Source organism: Channa argus, chromosome 23, assembly GCF_033026475.1.
Source record: "Channa argus isolate prfri chromosome 23, Channa argus male v1.0, whole genome shotgun sequence".
Lineage (NCBI taxonomy): Eukaryota > Metazoa > Chordata > Actinopteri > Anabantiformes > Channidae > Channa > Channa argus.
The window spans coordinates 2,268,103-2,291,233 of record NC_090219.1 but is presented as its reverse complement, the minus strand read 5'-3'; the positions used below and the strand labels follow the sequence as shown (position 1 = coordinate 2,291,233).

The 23,131-nt window shown below is 38.7% G+C and overlaps 1 protein-coding gene across 23 annotated transcripts in view; it reads left to right on the top strand.

The window, feature by feature from the left end:
* dmd (dystrophin) overlaps positions 1-23,131 on the top strand; it is a 330,473-nt gene that overhangs the window by 67,157 nt on the left and 240,185 nt on the right. For all 23 annotated transcript variants that reach the window (XR_010912201.1, XR_010912203.1, XR_010912202.1 and 20 more), the window contains exon 2: positions 19,463-19,524. Coding sequence is in view for 20 of the 23 variants with exons in the window: in XM_067493119.1 (XP_067349220.1) it covers positions 19,463-19,524 (62 nt within the window). In the remaining 3 variants the exon portion in view is untranslated. The remainder of the gene's footprint in view (positions 1-19,462; positions 19,525-23,131) is intronic.

Here is a 23,131-nt window from a genome sequence, read left to right as displayed (position 1 = left end):
ATAAGACTACACCAAACACTCAAATGTCTGCTTTGGTGATGATCTGGCTAGACCCATCTAGTGAGGTGTATGTCATCCTCATTCCCCAACTACATCAGCTCAGGTTGCTTAGACAGGAAATATACCACATCATCAGAAATCTGTGACCCAATCCATACCTTACTCTTCAGTTTGGAGTATTAACTTAGTCTTTTTTGCAGACTTAAAATTCTGATGCATGTTTTAGGCATTGAATTCTGTTTCTTGAAGTCATCCAGATGTTGTTCCATGAGAGTCTGCATGGTGCATAAAAGTTGTATGTACAGTAGTAATGTCATTTGTCCCCAGCCTGCTGGCAGGTTTGATCCAGGACCTTTTTGCTGTGAGGCAAGAGTCCTAACTGATGCTGTAGAACTGTATTGTATTATACACAGGAGTTTTTGTTCTTGTGTTGTATCAGGAAGACAAAATAGAACACAAAAACTAAATGCTATCCAGAACGATCCTACAGTTGAATAAACAGCTTTCTGAAACTGTTTCAGGAGCAACTGAACATTATCACCTTTATAAAGGCAAACTGAATATAAGAGCAGTCAATCAGAAACCCTGCAAACACTTTAGGCAGCAGTTGCTTGTAGCTACAGCAGAGATGTTCCTCTTTTGTATTCTGAATTTCATCAAATGCACTCTACAGAAAGATTCTTTAGAATAATATCCGCTATAGTTTATGACACAAAGGATTAAGGGGCTTGGAGATTTCTGTCTTACTGTGTGGTTACAAGAATTGGAGCAGTTCTCAAAGACAGGATCTTTTATTCCATAAAGGAATGGTAAGCTCAGTTTCAGTTCTTTCATGATATTTCAGAATGTACAATGATTGTAAAACTCTAAAGAAACACAGTCACCTAACGTTACAGTAAATACAATTTACAGCAGGGATTCTGCTGTAAGGGCGGCATTGATTAGTTGAGCTTATTAAATAATTGTAAGTAACTTCAGCAGTAATTTCTAAAGCCACAAAACAGGTCGAAAGCATGTTCAGCTGCTAATTATGGATATTCAGAAGTGTAAACAAGAAGATGCAGTGCTGGAGTAGCAAAGAACAAACTTACATTAGCAAACCTATAAGAACTGAGAAGGATGAACAGGTGGGTGCATCAGCCCCTACTGTATCTGTGTCTCATTAGTAAAGAATAAAGATTATTAGACCTGAGCATGATGGGAATGTCACTGCAGGCCACAAAACAAAGTACTGGATCCTAAAGTCAAGCTGCAGAAAAATGGATAAACAATTTGAGGAAACTGTGTGTGTGTTACTTCCTGTGACTGCAGTCTTAGGAAATGGATAGAAATGATGAGTTCTCCAAGTTTTCTGTTCGTCCCTGAAGAGGTTTGTTGACTTGCATTCCTTCCGCTTAAAGTTGAATTGATTTTCTGACCCTCCAGACATATTTAGGTTCAAGACCACCACCTAAATCTAATCTAAACTGTTCCTTGCCCAGAGACCTGTAGACCAAACTTCATAGAAGCAGGTTAAAAAAATAACTTCCCCTGAGGTCAAAAAGTCATAAATCCAATAAAGCAAAGGGTAAACAAAGCCAGTAATGGGGTGACAGGGCGTCATGCTGCAGTTACAGACTACAAGCTATATTAATTAAGTTCATTTTTATAATTTGGGTTCACTTTTAGCCAGAAGAACACTAGAGTTGGCTTTTTCTTGAGCTCCGCCCCTCTGTAAATCCCCTCAGATCCCCCTTAAGCCAATTAGGGACTGCAGAAGTGAAAATCAGGAAGCAAATTGGTCTTTTGGCTAACCTCCCTCGGGAGTGGTTAGGAAGAAAAGGGGAAAGAGGAACATAATGAAAGCAAGACATGAAATTTAGAGATGTAGGAAGAAAGGAGGAGAATTTAAAGAGATTGAGGTAAAAGGAACAAGATGAGGAGGAGATGGAAGGAAAAGAAAGAGAGGAGGAGTATAGCATCACATTTGTTTTTGTACTATGTAAATGCAGCTGAGTGTGTGCATGTACTTCCCATATGTTGGGTGATGTATTGCTGGCAGTTGTACCTTCACGTCGTCTGTTTTCGGCTCAAATCTCCCCCGCAGCAAACACACATGTGCACAGGCAAGTACAGATGCTTCAAGCAAAATGCATAACAAAACAGGAAAAAGATTTAAAAGCTGTAGTACAGTCACCACAGGGGACCACCAGATTATAACTGCAAATATCCACACTTTGGGTACACACACAACAGAGTGTATATAATATCCATAAGCCTCTCCCTTTACCGAGGCCACTTCAGGCCTGATAATGTTCAGAGTGTGTGAGTTCACAAGATAGTGTTTAAATGAGAGTTGTTTATTGAGGGTTATGGTATAAAGGGTGCTTGTTATCACTCCAGCATGCTTTCTGTATTTCAACACACTCATATCACCTCGTACATGTTTTTCTGCAGCTTCCATAAACATATGATAGTCACCACTAGAAGCAGTGTATTTGCTGTGGTCTATACAAGTTTTCCAGAATTTACTTTATATCACATTCTCCCAGTGGAGAAACTCACTTCACTTCAAATTTTTACACTTGAAAGATCTATAGCTTTATATTTTTTGGACAGAATATGAAAATAGGATTGATTGTCTTTACACCGACTATGAAATTCTGGGCTGATACTAATGTTTGAAATCATAATTTGACTGAAAGCCTATGCCAAAATTTAGTTTTAAATCTTTGGTTGGTTAGGTCTTTAAAGCAAATATCAGCTAATACCGATGTATGGCCAGTATATTAAATAAGGCTGTTGCTGTATTTCACATGGGAAACTAGTCCATTAAACATAAATCTTATTAATTTATTAAGACAAACTTAAAAAAATGCTAGAGCATGATTTAAGCTGCTGGATCTGTTTAATAATCAAGAGTTTACAATGCACATTCATAGCCTTAGGTACAAACAGCTTAAAGTGATTAATGCACAACTGCAGTAATTAAAAACCTTATTAACAATGTCTTATTAGGACAATAGCAGCACAAAGCTACTATGGATGTCCACCCTATACCAGTATAGTTTGCTCTGTGTGTTTAGACAGACTGAGAAAGGGAGTGAGTTTTTATTATAAACTGATTATTTTCATAATATCTGAAAGTACTGTACGTAAAGCTGTGAATACTACATTCTTTATACAATGTACTCAGCTGAAATTCGAATGGTGAGAACTAATTTAACAGTACTTTGGCCACATTAACGACAACAATCCAAACAACAGTGATTACATCAAAGTTAGTGGATGTGTCTGCTTCTCCTCGGTTCTCCTCAGTTCTTGACTGTTTCTATGCAGCACCGGTAAATATTTTCCCCTTCATGTCACAGATCTGCCTGTGTGCCCAGTGTTTTATTGAGAAGTAGTGATTATCCCACGGCTCCAACTGAAAAGCTGAAATCCCTCAAAAATAACATCAAACATTCTCTTCAGTCTGTATTTGTTTGCATGTTCTCTGCTGCTGCAAAGCTTGAGCAGCTGATAGAGTAAAACATTGCAGCTTATGTTTACAACAGAAGAGGAGTAATCAGGAGTTAAGCCTGATTCGAGATCAGTTTGTACTCACATGAAGCACAGCATATCAGCTGTTTATTTTTGACCAAATATAAAGGCATTTGTGTGAATTTTAATATAGAAATATGTAATATGTAATATGATCACTTAATAATGGTGTCTGATGTAATAGAAATCAGTGTTCTTCCTTTTTGTACTTACTAAAAATAATGATTACCCTCTCCCGCTTGGCCTTAACAAACATAATATATCTCGATTGGTTGGAATGTCCCCCATGTCAGCCTGTCTAGTTGTATTCTAGCAGCTGTGCACTTGAAAAGAAATGATGTCTCCAGTGTCTGCACAAATCAAATTGCATCTGTTACTTCTTTCAGTGCTGTAAACACGACAGTTGTTTATGGGAATGCATTACATTGTTTTTAGTCAATCATACAAACAGGGGGAATTTATACCAGAATAAAAAATAAGCCCCTTGTAATTAGAAATGTAACTTTTGACAGAAACAAATTACACGATCTATGATTGCTCAGCTTTGATGCTACAGTGTTTCTTGTTCTGCTATGATTAGTGGCTTATTGTGGTGCCTAATTTTAGCACCACTATTTCAACACTAGCTCGGCCTTGCTATTTACTGTGGACACACACTGACATAACTGAGGCAGATTCTGGACTGGAGACATTTCATCCTGCTTGTGATTCCAATCCAGTCCCTATGTAGTAAATAAGGGTAATTTGTATATGTCATTATACTGTACTTGCTCTGTAGTGGTAGTCTGTGAAGTTTACTTTAGTGTATTTTTTGAAATGCCTAGCAGCACCCATGAGACTCAGGACCTGTACACAGAAATAGTTTTACTTGAGGTCAAAGTAATGCTTTCAACTTGCCCTCAGCCTGACACGTACTCGCATATAATTCTGTCACAGTTGGGGTCACACACATAGACGTGCACTAAAATTACATCACACAGGGCATGAATAACTCATTAACACTGGAGCTATCTGGACTTTCAAGAGGGGCAAGTTCGAGTTTTCCCTCTGTTTTCTAGGCTTTATTTACACCTGAGCTGATCAATTTACTTCGTATAACATCTACAGTGGCTTTATACTTAACACACACAGTTGTGACATTGATTCTAAAGAAAAGGCACTTTTTGCAAAAGGTCAACTTATCTTCTGAAACTCAAGCTACCTCCCCCCCCAGCAATCTCATTTTGGTTCTAAATATTGTTGCAGGAGAATTTAAGCTTTTGTTCTAAATATCCCTAAGTGTATCTCTGACAACCTGACCTCACTGATTTAATATTTTGTAGGTGTTTAGGTGTATTTGGTTTCATATTTTTCGTTTTGTAAGTTTGATATAAAAACCACCGTTTAAATTTACAACTCTGTTATGTGCTGTTTTTTTTTTTTTTAGGCATTTCAAGAAGCTTTTTTTTTTTTGCATTCATTAATATTTTTTGCCCATGCAGTAGATAAAACTAAAGTTGATGAAGAAATGAAGGTCAGTGGAAAGTTATTGGTAGCCACTGGAGATGGAGGAAAAAGCCAATTAGGCCAGAACTCTCTATTACGCTTGAGGTTATGCTTGTTCATTTTACATGTCTAAACAGGTCTGCACAGAGCTGTGATCGGGGGATTGTGAGGATACATACCACACACATGCTCCTTTGTGTAACTTGGTGAAGCTTGAGCATTCAGAAAGGGCTTTTCTTCAGTGTGTACACATAATTTCTTAAACAAGTAATTTTGCTTTGCTGTATTACACATATCTGCTATTGGATTTGGGCAATTTTGTAATATTATATATTTATTTGTGCTGTGATATGGTCCTGAAACTGGATGTACTGGTACCGGTAATCCTCGTTCACAGCAGATCTGAACAATTTTCCAATTACAGGGATGAGAAACTACAGAGGGCCACTCCTTGGTGATGAAAATGAGTCAACAGAAGAGAGAAATTTGAGCGAGATTGAAACAGGCGGAGTGAACAGACTGGCAGGATTTACATAGCTACAGTAAAACAAAACTGAAGGTAGAGCACAATCAGACCCTCCAACTTAATTTTTTTATATATTGAATTTGAATTGAATGCTGACTTAGATGCAGTGTCCCGTGGGCTTTCAAAACACCCCTGCAGACTGGCCCAGGATTCAGTCTGCCTGGAGAATGAGGGGATTTTGTGTGTGTGTGTGTCTGAGCGAATAGGTGACATTTATTTTTGTGTTTATAATTTTGCCCTTTTTTTTTTTACCGGCACAACGTCTCTGTTTAGTGTTTACAAAGAGTTGACGTGAAAAGAGACAGAGCGTAGAAAAGCCCTCCAAGGTTTCCTGTCTAATAAAACACAGCAGGAGGAAAGATTACTTTTCTTTATAGAAGAGGTAATTACAAGAAAGTCTGCTTTTATGAAGACATAAATTGGTATGAGAAGAGATGTTAGATGGGGCAGGGACGCAGTGGGGAAGTAGAAAATATTTTATGGCAGAGAAGCAGCCTCTGTAATCTGTCTAAAGGAATTACCATGACACTATGTGACAGAATAGACCGGAGTGTGTATGTGTCTTCATGTTTGCCTTGATTTCTCTTTATTCCTGTGTATCTTTCAGCTGCACCTTTACAATCCTGGGTTTCACTTTACAGTTTATGTGTGTGAGTGACAGTTTCTCTGCCAGAGTCCTTACAGTATCTGCGTGTGTGTGTGTGTGTGTGTGTGTGTGTGTGTGTGTGTGTGTGTGTGTGTGTGTGTGTGTGTGCACGCTTAATCTGCATTTGTAGTGAGGTTAATCCTTACCTGGCAAAGGAACACACTGGGGGATTTGTGGAACAGGAGGGAGCTGTGTCATGTGGCTTACACACACACACACACGCAGTGAGCACATGATGGGACAGCAGAAACAGGCTTAAATAGCTTTATGCATGGACAGCTGTTTAAAGAATTACTCAGGGTGAATGTAAAGATGCTACAGCATAAATAAAATTGTAGTCATGTAACTTTATTACAAACATTAAATCACATATTTAACTGGATAAAGACAATGGTGTTCACATACTGTGGTTGTGCTTATATAATGTATATGAAGTACTGGACAATTTTTCTATGTTATTAATGGACATTTTTTATTTTAAAATATAGAATATATAAATAATATACTTTTGATAATTTGTATATTACAAATATATTCATTTCTCATGTTTTACCTGGGGATTTAAAGATTTCACAAACACTAATGAAACTTGCTAAAAAAATAAAGAATATAGGCATGTCGATAAACAATTCATAATTTAATTAATAAACAACTTGTTGGATAAAGTGTACTTCCTTATCTTTTGCACTGTGGGTTAACAAGCCTCCAACCTAACCAACCATTCACTTCATTAGTCCCTTTCCTCCAGTAGGATCCACTACAGCATTTGTTGAAATTGTGCCCCCGTGGCAGCAAGCGTCTGTTGTAATTGCACCTCTTTGAAATCAAGCAACTTAAATAATCCCAGAATACATTGCAAATGGTTTGGTTTAATGGACAAACAAACATGTTTAGGTTTAGTTAAAATGTTTGTTGTGATTTAGCTTAAAATCACTGCTTTCGGTGCAGTGATTTTTTTGGTTTCTGCTGGTCTTTCTCATTAAGCTGCAATCTCAGAAGCACATGTTGCTCTTGCATTTTTTTTTTTAAAAACGAGGAGGTACAAGAGGATCTTACACCTACACACCACCTTAAAATTGCTTTTTACAGTTCAGTTTACTGATTCAGAATCAGTTATTTTTTCAGTTGGTACTGTAGAGCAACACGGCCCTTGATCTTTTGGCCACTATGTAGCTCCACTGGAGCAATTGGGGATTAAGGGCCTCAGCCAAGGTTAACCACTGTTCTTCTTCTTATAGAGTTCCTGGTGTAGCAGCTAATACCAGTCAGAGGGGCCAGTGGTCACAAGTAGACCTCAGAGACTTGCCAATAACTTAGAGGTCCATAATCCAGAATATTAAATGTCTTTCAAGTTAGCCCTGCAGAAGTTTCAGCTTCTCACTACTTTGTATGTGTCGGTTTTTCTACCTAAATAGTCAAATCCGATAATGCTGCTCACATTTTGTGCCCTGACGCCATCAGGCTGCAGGTGACACACACCTCTTTGTGTTTGACACAACTGGTGCCTGCCATGGCTCCAGGGTGAAGCTGATGCACAGGAAGTACAATGTTGCTGACAGCTGCTAGATGCTGGCTACAAAAAGGCCCTGCTCCATATGACTCCCTTTGAAAAAAGTCAGATTCTCTGGAGAAATGCTGTCTGTATTTGTTTTGAAGTCTCAGTCCTCCTTTGTCTGTCACTCTCGACTTTTCCGCAGAAGCTTGTTCAGAAAGTGGGCGAGTGCTGCGTATTTATCACCTGCTCATTTCCAGCCCGTACATTATTCAAGCTGCCACTCAAAACAGTTTTTAGACCTCTTAGCCAACAAAAGGTGATTACGATCCCCGAGTTGTAGTTTATTTTTTTAATTGATTCGCCTGCAAATGTTGAAAGCTACAGCTAATTAGATTTGATAAGGGATTCGAAAGGATTTGGATTTCAAATAGCAGATTAAGTACTGGGTTTAGAGTCAGTGAAACGCCATCAGACTCCAACCAAACTGAAACTAGAGAATGTAAAGAGGATATTATTTAATGAAGTACAATACATGATGATATTGCAGCTTCTGCATTGATCATGTGATGCACACTGGTTCAAAAGGTATTTTTCCAATAGCTTAATGTAAGGATTTTGAGTTTTTGTAGGCTAACCCAGAATCACTCTAGTTCCCATGACAAAAAGTCAGTGGGAGTTTTTCTTAGTGAATTTTTGAAGCCTAATTACACATGACTAAACGACTAAGTACACAAGTACACATGGAAAAAGTCCGGACAGTTTAATATGTGGACATGAGGATCTGGGTATTGACCCGCTGACCCTGTAAATACTGCTCTTCTTCCTGATCCAAATGTGTGCCAAGATACAAAAAGCTTAAAAAAGTGAAATTTTACTGATAAAATTGATAGTGGCAAAAACCAGGAGTACACACATGCTGCCTTATTTCCAGGTTTTAGGACTAATTTATAGAGGGATGGCTTTAGAAAAAAGCCTGTGAATGGACTCTTTAGTATGAACATTTGATCTGTTTGGTTCATTAGAATTTGGAAAGTCTAGAGGAGCTGTAGTGTTGTTTTATTTTAATCTTAATTCATGTACTGTAAGAAAGAGCGAGGTTCATCCAGTTTTTCTGCGGCTGGAATTTTTATGACTAGAATCCGGAAAAATGGGAATTTTTTTGGTGTATGCACTACTGAATAACTGTAATTAAAGTGAATGGTTGGTCATTTTGATCTGGTATTAAGTTTTCATATTAAATGTGTAAATTTGATGCTTAGATGTATCAGGAGAGATGGATACAGGTAAGTACTGTAATGATGGTGCTTCAGCCAAAGAAAAAATCCCATGCACACCAAAAGGCAAAATACATACGTTATTATTTAAACTGGATCCATGTTTTAATAAAGGAGGGTAAAAGTCAAAACTGTTCGATTCTCTGAAGCATAGTACCTTTCCTAAGTGTTTTCATTGCAATCTTTCCTTGTCATCCCAGATGGGTATCCACTGTACTTTTTGGAGCTGGTACATTTATTTATTTTTTTCATTTCCTGGACAGCTGCAGGCTCACACACATTCAAACTTAACACAGACTGACACACACATGCACACAAAACCATATAGCAGTGGCTCGGTCCATCTGTGCCTCTCCAGCTGAGGAGAAAAGGCTGCAGTACATTTGTGGCAGCCTTAGTTTGAAATGTAACACACAGAGAGAACTTTTTTTTTAGGCCTCTCAGAATGTGGTTGCAACATCCCAGCAAAATGAGTTTATGGAAGTGTGTGTCTCTGGTGAGCATTAACAGTGTGTGTGGCACTAACCATTAGTCTGACTGTGTGTGTGTGTGTGTTTGCTAATTGACATTGAGACTGACATAAGCCTGCCATCCATTCCTCACACTTTCACATCTTTTTTTTCTCTCTCTCCTGCTGTCACTTCTCCTTCTGTTTTCCGCTCTTATTTTTTTTCGGTAACTCTCTCTCTCCCACTTCCTTGTTACGTCTTTCTTTTCCGTCTCTGCCCTGCTTTTCATCAGTTAGCACCTCTTCCTTCTCTCCCTGTTTGTCCTGCCTTTCTCTCCATCACTTCCTCTCCGTCTCATCTCCCACTAATGACCTGATCTGATTGGATTTGGTCTCAGATTCTTTCCGTGGCTAATGGCCGTGACCGTTGCCAGGCAGCCTTCGCCAAAACAGTGACAAACATGGCTGTTGTGCCGGGCTACGACGACAACAGAGACGGATCACTTGTTTGCCCTCTTGGGGCTTCTTTGCTTATACTTTGTTAAGCTCCATTAGGACTGTGACAGGCCTGTTGAGACTAGCGTCCACCATGGATCTGACAGTTCCTATAAATGTATCAATTCATCACACATACTACTAGTTTGTTAGAAATACGCTTTAGGATGATAAGTTCAGGTTGCGCATAATTTCCAATAAGATATATGACTTATAAATGGCATTTAGCATCAGACGTTGTTAATTGGTTTTTAAAAAAAGTAATCTTGACTCTTCGGCTGAGACTACACTAGTGCTGGGGAAAGGTAGTCATCTCTGCAGCTGAACCATAAACATAATTCATAGCATATTACATACAAACATGATGGAGAACATTTTATAACTGTGTGCTTGAGTGTAAAATACCACTGGATGATTTCTTATGAAAAAGATGCATATAAATCAAGTGTATACAACAGCCTTTGCAGGCTGAAAGAGTAAGAATGTGAAATTCATTTTAACAGCATGAGAGGATTACAGTAGGTGTGGGAGAAATTACATCTAATACATGGAGATTTATACTTTAATTTGCACTGTTGCAACTGTAACTTCTTACCTTATGCCTCAAGGGTAACTTTGTTTTTTAAGCTGCTGTTTTCTTCTAAAGGTTAGTATAGTACCTATAGCCAGTGCTAATTTTGGGATCTTTACGGCTGTTGTAGAGAACCAGTGCAACAAGAACTTGAGTTAAGCTGCCGTCACTGGGGCAGTCCGAATCAACATGAGCTCAGTCAAATCAGTCAAACTCCTCTTATATCTGGTCAGAAAGAAGGAAAAGAAGGCTTCACAGCTGACTAGAAACATATATAAACATATGAAGGTCAACTTGCCATAGCAACTGATCACATTGGTTAAGTGTGTCAGGCAAACTTTTACAGTTCTACTTTGTAACTAAACTGAAACGGCCTTGGAGGCCCATGCAGAGTGGCCTTGAGGGGTGATGCAAATACATCATACAGTGCCGTACAACTGTTGTAATATTTGAACTGCTACAGGATTTTGACCATTTCTTGAATGGCAAAAGTGTACACTTTTGTAGTAAAATAACTCTTTCTGTAATCCAGTTTAAGGAATGTTGGCAGTTTTAATATGAATGCATTAAGTTGCAGTGCATGTTATTACTGCACATATTGAAATGTTGAAAAAAAGGAAATTTGTTTTCAACAAAAAGTTGTTGTACTACATCCAGTTTGCCCCATTACAATGTTGAACTTTTTTGCTAAGGATTGTGGCTTGACCGTACGGTGCATTTCATGCCTGTTATCAACTCCAGCCACCTCCTTCTGATGGTTTCTGTTGATAAATGTGGCACTTGTTAAAAGAAATATGCTGCCTCAGGACATATTCCATCCAATGCATTATGTTTCCTACGGGAACATAATCCGTTTGCAGTTTAGGTGTAGAGGAGTGTAATTAAAAAACTGGTGGACAGTTACAGGGACAGATCAGACCGCATCCTGGCCATACTTTTGTATAGTTATAATATAGTATTAATATACTACTATATTCCAATCCAGCTTGTCTTACTTGCAACACAACACTGTCTTACAACACTACTGTGGACTGTGTATTTTCTCTCTGTGGATATTTTTCTTTTAAAATGAATAAGGTCAAGCAGCAGCTACACTACCTACAGCACTTACATACACTACAAATCCATGGTGGTAGTGTGAGAAACACCTTTACAAGGCTGTTGTTTCTGCCCTGGATCAGATAAAAAATATTAGACGACCATTACTTGTGCTGTGCCCTTGCTTTGTCTCCACCACTTATTCTTATCTGCCTCCTCGCTTTGCTAATAATACATGATTATTTCAGGGCCACTGGTTTTTTGCCTACTTTGTCTGTTCCCCATCTGAACTCGTTATTTGGCTCTTTGCATATTTGATGAGCCAAGGCCTTAAGCTTATTTCACTGTTGCACTTTTAGTAAAACCATCCTCCACATGAGCGCCTGCTAAAAGCCTGAAATGTAAATGAAACATAATTACTTGAGTTGAAAAAGGTTTTAGCTGGGAATTTGTCTTAACTTTCCAGGGAGCATTCTCTTTTTGTCCAATTTGAAAGCAAAAGCCTTTAATGAAATCAGGAACAATCTACTATGTTGAAACTATTATCACTTTATTTCCAACTCAGAGTAGAAAGGATTTGATGTGTAGTCTATCTCCTCTATTTTCCACTGTTTATCACCTGGTTTTTGTGCTTAGACAAAATCTCCATCCATATTTCATGTTTTTGAAATCTGAAGTTAGTCGTAGAAAAAGCTCGGAGTTTTTTGTCCTAGTCTTTGTTACTCTAATGGTTTCCCAGAACTCAGTTCTGCTGACAGGCTCCAGCTGGTTTCCAATGCTGATCAAAACAACCTTCCAGTTTCTCTCACTATCATTAGCTGAAAAACTGAGGAGCTGAACACACGTCCCATGTTAGATCAAACTTTGTCCTCCTACCTAGTTTCACCAGACTCTGTTAGCTGCTTTTAGGCTGCAACTGTGGTTTTGACTGTTTGTTTCTCCTCACTTTATCTCTTTCTCTTGTTTGCCAAGTGCTGAAGTTTGGTGGGAGTTAGGTGTGCTGCAGGTCTACGTGACTGTCTCCTGCTGTTAGGCCATCTAGTTAACTGTGCATTTTGTTGCCAGCATGGCTTCTTTGTCAGCAGGAGCTGTTCAAACTCTTTCCCTTCAGGGAACAGAGTCCAGTCATTTGAGAGATCAGTTGAGTTAAGTTCAGAAAAGTATGAAGCTCAGTAGGTGTCTGGAGAAGTATTTTGTTTCTATCTCTCGTAATTTACGTCTTGTATGACAAAATCCTGTTATTTCTAGGGCTACAAGTGAATTCTTTAAATGAACAGGAGCCTATACACAACGATTGTCGCATTACTGTGATCTTAAAAAGAACATGTTTGAGAGTTTAGAAATTCAACATAAAAAGTTACCAAAATTGTTTGTAATAAATTTTGTTAGCTGACTAATGTCACAGGTTTCATTGACAAAAGTCTATGGTATTTTTCTATTGACACTTTAACCTCTTAGAACCTGGCGTCCACGTGCGTGTACATCACATTTTGGGTTATATTTCCATAGTAGTTAATTCTACTTAACTGAGACCTATTGGCCACCGATATGGACACTTACACAAATTAGAGCTTGGGTCTTAAGAGGTTAATGTTAAGTAACCAGGTTACAGTTGGCCTTCTTATGAAGACTTATTTCTTAAATGTCATGTACAGTAAACTAAAAAACAGGATTTCTGATATCAGGACAAAGGGATTACTTTAAGAACTGAGTTGTTGTTCTTTTATGGATCATATGGTTTGGATTTATCACATTTTAACAGAATTTGTAGAATTGCACCACATACCAAAAACATTCTCCTTCAGCTCCCCCCTCCAAACACCAAAAACAAAAGTAATGTCTTTGTGAAACATAAGCTGACATACATGTTTTCAGGTTCATAAATGATTCAGCCACACTTAAACCAATAATACTCAAAGAAGATAAAGAACATGGGAACAAAATCTAGTTGACATATACACTTATGACAGTGTCTACATATGAATGCTAAGCACCGCTCCCTGCTGGATTTATCTGACCTCATTTTATCTACAGCTTCAGCACCACTCACACTGGAGCTGTCCAAGGTGGTGATCCTGAAGCTGTCCCACAGACTCAGCATCATTCTACAAGCCGGGATTATTATTTATTTAAATTCTAAACCACCTGGGGCCATATTATACTACTAGGAGTTCTCTGAGCTGGTGCTATTAACAGTTTATTTAATACTTTACACGTGGAAGCACAAAGTAACTTTGAATTGAAAACACTCATAAACTTAAAAAATGGACTTGGACTGTGTCTGCAAGTGACTGGTCTGTGTTATTGTATATGAAATGAAATGTGGTAAATTGCACTGGAGAGTGGAGAAAATGTAGAATGCAAATAGACTGAAAATGTTACATACTATACAAGCTGTTCAGATTTTAAACAAAGTAAAATATTCATACAACTGTATAATGCACCAAATCAAAACCAACTTTTGAACCAGGGATTCACCAGGAAACTGGAATCACAGTTTGTAATTCCTCAGGTGCTGCTTGTTGCTGTAACACACTTCAGTCTCCGATAACTTCATATGCTTTCATCTGTCATTCACATCATTTTGTTATTTATTCTTTGTAGATAAATATATATTGTTCTAATTTTCAAATTTTCAAGTTATCATGATGAAAAATTGGTCATCAAGGACTATTTTTCTTTTTACTTTTAGCAACCAAATGAACACTGTTGGCAGTTGGTCATTTGTCTCATCAATGACTTAGCCTGGTGTTAAAATATTGTTTTAATTTGTTGGTGGACTGATTAGGTGTTCATTGACTTACCCCCCACTAACTTATGCTTTTAAGAGCTAACTCTTAATGTTTTACACACATTTTGGAGGCATATTATCTGCACCAGTGGAATACCTGTGAGCAGATCAGGCTATGATTAAGCACTGAGTTCGTTGAGACCAACTATCATCTTTAAGGTTCCCAGCTTTTCCTGTCCTTTCCACCAGAAGAATCCACCGTCTCTTCTAGCACCTTTCTGCCTGTCTCCCTTCTAACGAGCTAATAGTATCCACAATCAACAAACCAGATGATCCAAAATGTAACACCCCATCTTATTTATTTTATCAGCCAAAAAGGCAAGTTGCACCACTTCTCAACATCAATGTTCATCGCTGGCTTCTAGAGGCTGGCTGCATCAGATATAAAGCTCTGAACCTCACCTACAGAGAGGGCATGTCAACAGTGCCAGACACCTTTTCAAAAGTCCCTCCTGCTTACTGCGCTTTGCAATTGAACAGAGTTTAGTGGTTCCTACATCACGCAGCAAAAGATCCCAAACAAGGCTCTTCAGCTCAGTGGTCGCTTGATGCTGAACCGACCTACCCAACTCAGAACACTCACCAACCTTCCAGTATTCAAAAAGAAAAAAAATAATTCTGCAACACACTGTGCACATATATAGCGCCTTTCCACCTATTGACACTCAAAGTGGTTTACACTGCTTCTTATTCGCCCCTTCACATTCACAATCTCACACACACTCATACAACAATGGGGGAGCTGCTATACAGCTGGCCAACACTCACCGGGAGCAACTAAGTTTAAGGAACCAACAACTGCGAGATTGGTGGACAACCGCTCTACCTTCCTGCACCACAGTCGCCCTATGTTACTCTTTAGTTTTAATGTCCTCTCCCTGAGAATTTTTTCTTGCTTCATACCTCACTTAAGTGTGAACTAAGTGTGTACCCTCAGTTCAAACTGCACTCTTGAATGTTTCTGTGCTGTGACATAAAACTGAACAGACAGGTCATACTGTCTGCATCTTCGTGCTGTTTGCCCCTTTGCATTTATTTTTCATTCATACTAGAATTGCACGAGTATTACTGTCCTTCCATTTGTGTCAACATTTCCGTGGATGTTGTCATCTTGTTTGCCTAAACTTTATGTGTATCCAGCTCTAGAAAAAAACAAAAATGTTCATGTTTCATGTCATGGTTGGTCAACTGAACCATATTGTTTGATCATCAAAGTTGAAGTTGCAGGCTCTGTTTTTTTTTCTTTCGTTCCTTTTGTTTTGATTTAGATTTTTTATTATTACACAAAATAAGTCATTTCCTCAGTTACATAAAAAAACAGACTGTTATTGAATCCATAACAAAAGTTTGAATGTTGTTCTAATGCTTCTGTTGTGATTATTCGGTGAAAGGCAAGGCAAGTGGATTGATTCTAAATCCATTAGTAGATGTGTTTTTACACTCTAGTTACACACTTTTATGTCACCCAGAGATCGGGTGGCACTGGATAGTTTATTCTCAGAAGACAGGAAAAAAGACACATATTGTGACGTATCATGTGAAACTCAATTGTTTTCCTGCTTGGCTATATAGATGTCTTCTGTCGCAATGACCTTCTTCATGGAAACCCGTTTGAGACTTGATCTTCTTCGTTGTCATTCACTATGTGTCCTCCAGGTTTCTGCCCTTCTTTTTATCTAAACCATCTTCATCTCTCTGTCTGCTATTTCAGGTCTTTCTTCCCCTGTACTGTTGCTGTGTTTTCTACATTTTCTCCACTCATCTCATGTCACCTATCTTCCTTTTTTACCTTATTCAATCTTCTCTTCACCCCCTACACTTGATTTCTTCTCCTTTCTGTCGCCAAATCAAGAAACACGTAGACAAGTTAATATTGGACTCTCATTAATGAGATGCATGTGCCATTGTGCATGCATCATGAGTATATTTGTGGGTGTCCTTGCATTATTTTCTGCCTGTGAGAGTGAGTGAAGCTGCTGCAGGTTTGCATGGAAGAAGAACAGTTTAAATGTGCTATCGATTGTGCCGCTGTCTTCTTTAGTCTCTGCTTCCTGTCCTCCCTCCTAAGTCTCACACACTTGCTCGCTTTAACTGATGGCATGTATGCAGATTTGCACACATCCTCGCAAACAAACTGACATGTTAATACAGATACAGGAAAACAGTTAGAGAGTACAAACAACCAGTGCCATTTTTAGGCAGAGGAAACACCTATGGTAAGCAATTGCCTTGGGACATAAACTCTGGGCCATAAAAGCTGTTGCCTGCCTCCTATTTTATGTCCCCGCAAACAGAAAATATGTTTAGACATCATGTCAAAACAAAGACTCAACATCTTAAATTTGAGTTACTACAATAGATACAACTGCACAGATGCTATAATGGATAATAATTATCCTCAGAGATCCTGCATGTCAAAAGAATTAAGAGGCAGATACAGTAACCCATTGGGAAATAGCAATATGACATTCGGGCTCTTTATAACACTAGAGTTGTGAGTTGGTGAGTATTTGGCCACAACTTGATCCAAACACTTGAGGTCCTGGTTAAAAATTAAGAAATCTAGACTGTCTGTGTTGTACAGTGTGTATCACCTTCTGTGACACAGACTCACAGAACAGCACCGGTTGCTGTACAGAGATAGACTGACTTAAAATGACTTAAAAATGACTTAAAACTAAAATTTCTAAAGTGAAGCTTGCTCTTTAAATCAAAGAAGGCCTAACCTCTTGTATCACATGCAAATACACTCAAGGTATCTATAAGATGCCATAGCTTTCATGGAGCATGAGTATTTGACGGCAGGGTTGGAGTGATTTGGAGTCTCATGCTAGGTATGACATAACTCAAGAAAGGATTTTTTACTTGGATTTTTAGGAAGTACAGAAACAATGGTTCTGGTTATAGAATAGTGTTACAGAGAGGAGTATGTTCCCTTACAAAGAACGTTTGGCTGAGCATTGACACCAGCTACAGAGAGAACTTTACCCAGAATGACACCAGCAACGATAATAAATTATACCGGTATATGTGGCGTCCACCACTGCCCAAGTAAGAAACTACTGGTTGAATATTCTGTACATTAACATCAGCTAAAGATAACTTTAGATAAAGATAACTATGAAAATTATGAAATTATTATGAAAGCAAAATGAGGAAATAAAACTCCTGCTTCAAACCCAAATAAAAAATGAATATTTATATAAATGTCAAACTTGTAATTTCATAAATGTAAAAATAGACAAGTGCAGGCTCGATTTCTTATTTTTCACACATCTCTAATCATATATTATGATCATTATAATTTGCTAATAAAAACAAGACTCTACTTTTGCTCACATTACAGCAATAAAGTGAAACGATCTTACACACTGATGTTACAAAGCAAACACTGAAAAGCACACACACTCAAAACACTGGAAAATTCATTTGTTGAACACAGTGGAACATAGCGCTCTCCCAGGCATTAATGCAGAAAGAAACAAATCAAGACTGGGCATCATGGGAAACACACACTGACACACACACAGATGTGGATGGATTACCCGCTTTAGATGAGATTGTTTGCTACATGCTCCTATTTAATTCACGCTTCACAGCACAGCCTTCTATTATCTCACATTGGATATACTGTATGTATGTTTGTCAATGTGCGCGCATGTGTGTGTACAGTCATCACACTATAGTGCTCAGCTCACTGTGGGACCTTTTAATTAAAGGAGAAGTTTCATTATCAGCTCTATTAGTCAATGCCTGGCCAGTGTCAACACACTCACTCGCACACAGACACACACGCACAGAGTAAAGAGTACTTTTAACTGGGCTGGTATATTATTCAACCTACTGGTCTTTTTCAAGATGACACTGTAATTTATTATCTGTAGTTATGGGAAGTGACCCATTTTCCAGTCAAATGTTAGAGACGGGGACGAGCTGTTGGTACAAGAGATCATGTCATCAATGCTACTGTAATACATGTCATAGGCCATAACATATTGTTCGTTCACAGATAAAAAACAAAGAGAGGAAGATAATGTCTGGATTGATTGCTGACAGTCCCTCCCTGAACATCACCACATAGTATCTCAGTCAATCTGTCACTTCTACTATGTAGTATTTATCGGCATCTACTGAGGAGCTTCACATGACAATTTGGAATTAAAGGCCTTGCTCAAGTCTGTACATGTTATTGAGTCCTGCTAGATACATATCGTAATTTCCCAGTACAACCAGTTTCCTATTGTATGGTTTTGCTCTGCTGGTACCAACTCCAGGTATTTTATCTTACCCATCAGCTTACTGCAGTAGATATAGTACCTCTTGTACTGCAGCTTGCTGTAATTAATTTTAGAGCAAAAAATATGTTTCTGGCAGAAACTGTGAACTTTTAAATGTCCTAGTATATAATTATGCAATGTAGCAAATCGTTCATAGAATGGGGTTAATTCCAAAATGAGACTTGGATTAAAAAATAGCCTAATAACACCTACTCTCACTAAATGATTGACAGAAGCAAATTGAAACTCATTCAGGAACAGAAGCAAACTCTAGTTGCTGGGTCGCTGAGTCACTTTTTCTGACGGAAAACATTACATCCACTCTCAGCCGGATTCCACGCTGCCGTTATGTGGCATGTGCAATAATCGTTTAGCGGCCACTGCGCTCCAACACTGCATCTGCTCCTTTTTCCCCCTCTTTTACTTCAATGTGTAACGGTGGAAATTTTGCAGACTCACTCCAGTTTGTCATGTGATGATGACAGCCAGGTGGTGAAGGCCTGGAAGTGGCAATTAGCCCTGAACAAGATTAGAGGAGCCTCTTATCATGCTAAGCACCGTTTGCGCTTCTATGTGTATCTTTGTGTGTGTCAGTGTGTGTGTGTCTGTGTGTGTTTGTGTTTGACAGAGAAGCTTGAATACAGATATCCAAAGAGACACAGTTGTACCTGCTTAGATTGTCAACCACTCCGTCAGAGATATGAGAGAGAAGACAGAGGAGTCTGCTTTATAGTGGGTTTTCTGAAAGTGTGTGTGCCCTTTTCATGTTCTTTTAGAACTGCTGCCACACATCTGGCCTCCGATTGCCTCAACTATCTACACACACAATGCACAGGCAAATACTGTATGTGCAGCTTCTTTTTACTGACTGTGTCTGTTGTTTCTTTACGGTAGATGAAAGAGAAGACGTCCAGAAGAAGACTTTCACAAAATGGGTAAACTCACAGTTGTCTAAGGTAAGACAGCTTCCTGCTTCCTTTCCATTATCGACTGAATGGACGTTATCCTCTGCTTCCTGTCTGCACTGCCAGATTCTCTATCTCTGCCTCTTACTCACTCTCTCTCTCTCTCTCTCTCTCTCTCTCTCTCTCTCTCTCTCTCTCTCTCTCTCTCTCTCTCTCTCTCTCTCTCAAACTCTCTCAAACACACACACACACACACACAGGATCTACAAAATATTTTGTACTATTTACAGACAATCTCATGTTCTAATCCTCAGGGTCAAGTCATACCTGATGCAGTGATAAAGGGTTTAGGTCTTGGACCCCCTTTAGGACAATACAGTGCAGACTGTACCTATGGCAGCTTGTAGTTAAGGTGTAGTCAGGTTGACAGATCTTGTTGGTTAGATCGACTTCTTAGTGAAGTGTTAACAGCAGAATATTCAGCCCTGGGCTATGTTAGCTAGTGGATGCAGATTTTAATGTTTCACATTTAAGAAAACATCACTCATGATTATCCAAAGGTACAGCCAACAGTTTGCCATACATCAATCCTACGTGCTTAAAATTAACTTGGCTCATTTGCTGCAACTTTGTTCAATTTTTGATCTCTTGGCTCCTGCACAGCTGCTTTTTCTGCTGAACTCACTGGGGACAGAGTACTATGGATCTAATTCTGTTTGATGATTTACAAATTTAGATGTATTGTAAATACATTTTGTACTTGTATTCGTGCACACAAACACTCTTTCAAGTACAAATCTTGTTTTGCAAGTACAAATAGTGTTTTGCAAGTATAAATTATAATCTACGGATTTGTTGATCTGGAGTTGATCATTTGTGGATCTCATCTTGTGGATACAAATCGTAACACACGGATCTTTTTTGCCACACTTTTCTCTCAAGGTTGGGGGAGGCTAGTTAGCATGCAGCTGCCTGCTCACATTAGTTTTTGTGTTAAATAAATAAACTCTGTAACAGCTATGAATGGGTAATAAGTGGCTCAGCCGATGACCGTGTCACTGCCTCTGGTTCGCCTTCATAGTTGGCCAGATGCAGGTGAGGTTAGATATGTCCATAGGGAGATAGTTCTCTGTTCTTTCTGTAAAATACCTCCCTAACCTGGCTAACAGCATATCTACTTAATGCAGTGTTTGTCCCAGCAGACACCTGCCTCTATACCATAGTGTTTACGCCCAATGACGCAATATCAGCATTATTACAGCATTGTTATCGGGGTTTATGTAAGGAATCATAACAAACCCTGAGTTAATTTACAATATTAAACAAAGAAACTAATGTTAGTAGGCAGCCGCATGCTAACATTAGTGCAAAAATCTGTATGGCTTATAGAGTTTGTATCCATAGGATGAGATCCACAAATGATCAACTCGAGATCCAGAAATGTGTAAATCAAGATTTGTACTTGAGAGAATGACTTTGTGCACAACAATTTACAAATGTGATTTTGCACAAATACTCAAACACAAGTAAAAATTTTCTTTACAATGGATCTAAATTTGTAAATCATAAAATACAGATAAGAATATTAATTGCACCGAATTAGCTTCAAAAAGTACTGAAAGGACAGGAGGTGGTGGACATTCTCAACCCTGTGCCTCTTGCTATGTGGTGGAAAGCTTTGGCAATCTCTCATTTAGTGTTTCTTTCATTTTATTTTGAAATTGAATGGCGTCCATTGCAGCACAGTGATCGAAACCTGGCATTGCACTTGTCCATAACAATGACTGGACTTCTTTCTTGTTAGGTATCCTCCAATGCGAGTTGTTGTAGGAGGTTGAGAACATTACATCCTAACAACTCTCACCTTTTCTATTGTTCACTTAACAAACATATTCAGATGATGTGAGCCACTAAACCACCCTGCAGGCTAAATGTGGAGCTCCCTTTTCAACCTTTCTCAGAAACACTCCAGGCAATTTAGGTTGTTTCTGCTTTTACCTCTGTCCACATGAAATTGCTCCAAAGAGAAGTAAAAAAAAACCCTATGCTTTAGGGCATGAAAACTGCTGTTTTAGCCTGGATGGGCCTAAACAGAGAGGGAACGGTGTGATTACAGGTTTATCGTGTTTAATGGACTGTAGACTGAATACTTACATACTTAGATTTCATATTTTGCTTACAGTTTTGTTTTTATGAAGTGATGAAGAATCAAATATTTTGGCAGCTTCCATCATCAACTGTTACTTTTATTAGCTTTTATCTTTTTATTTTTTGTTTTAGTCATGTTTTAATTTTGGGGGCCTGGTGACTCAGTGGTAAAGCACTGGCTTTGGATGCAGAAGCCCACGGATTTGAACCCCACCCCACCAGGTGTGGCCCTGCCATTCCACCAAATGGTACCTTGGCATTTGGTCCTGAGGCCAGGTTCCGCTGGGATGTCACCTGAAGGGACAAGCCGAAAGCCGTTGATCTAGTCATGTGTTAATTTTAGTCATATTCCCTATGAAAAGTTGGTCTTCAAATATTAGGTGTTGAAGTTTCTGTTGATGAAATTACTTCTTCCTCCAAAAAGCATTTTCCCTTCTAATTTGTTTTTTACAGCACTCGCTTGTGAACTTGCTTCTTTTGTGAAACTGGTGATATTTAATCTGCAGATGTCTACAGGTCTTCATGCCTGGGGCCAAGAATATTAGATTTTTTAATATATTACTATGCTTATCAGGACATAGAGATGAGTAAGCAATTTTCCGAGCTTGGATTTTTAGTTATTTGCATTTGTTTGTTATAAATGTCAGTGATGTTCCCAGTTCTGGAAAAAAAACCTGGACCCTCTGGTTTCACTCTTTGAGTTACTTCATGCTGATTCGATTGTAATATTTGTAAATTTAAACTTTTCCACATCTCTAACTTGCAAATGACTCCACATCAGCAGGAACTTACACACAGCCTGCTGGATTCCACTGTCTAGATAATGGCTGAGGCCTGCAACCAAGCGTTGCTCTGAAAATAGCCTCCTAATGGAAATGTTATCATCCAAAAGGAGGTGGGAATGTTGTCCACCTCCTTCTTGGTTTCCTTCTGTCCATGCACAAAGGCACTTAGAGGGGTGAAGATGTTAGAGAAGAGCATGGGAATGCACTACCTCTGTCTCCTCACTTTTTATACACTTCACTTCCTCTCTCTGTCCGAACCCTCTTTTTGACTCTTTTTCCTCTTTTTTGTTTTCATTTATTTCATCCCATTTTCAGGAGGAAATGAACACGAGAAAGGAATTTGTTTTGTTGGTTTCTTTTTTTTTCATCTAGGGCTTTTTTTTGTGTTTGTCTCTCAGAGTCATAGACAATTTTAAAGGCATTTCCTTTTGCGGCTGCAATTCAGAACCATAAAGGTTATTCCCACCACGTCCGTTCTCCCTGGAGAGTCAGTTTGGTAAAGCTGGGATAAGGAAAAGCCTGAGGGCAGGACTTTGTTGCACATTTTACATTTTTCAGGTATCTCTTTTGTTGTTACTTTGTTTTATGGGATGTGCTTATCGGACTGTCCTAAGAAAATAGTGTTTTCCGCAAATGTGCTTTGTCATTCCGGTTTTCTTTTGGCTGCCTGATTGTTTTCTGGTGCACTTGTCCCTTAACTCGGTTAGTCCTCCCCACCCCCCACC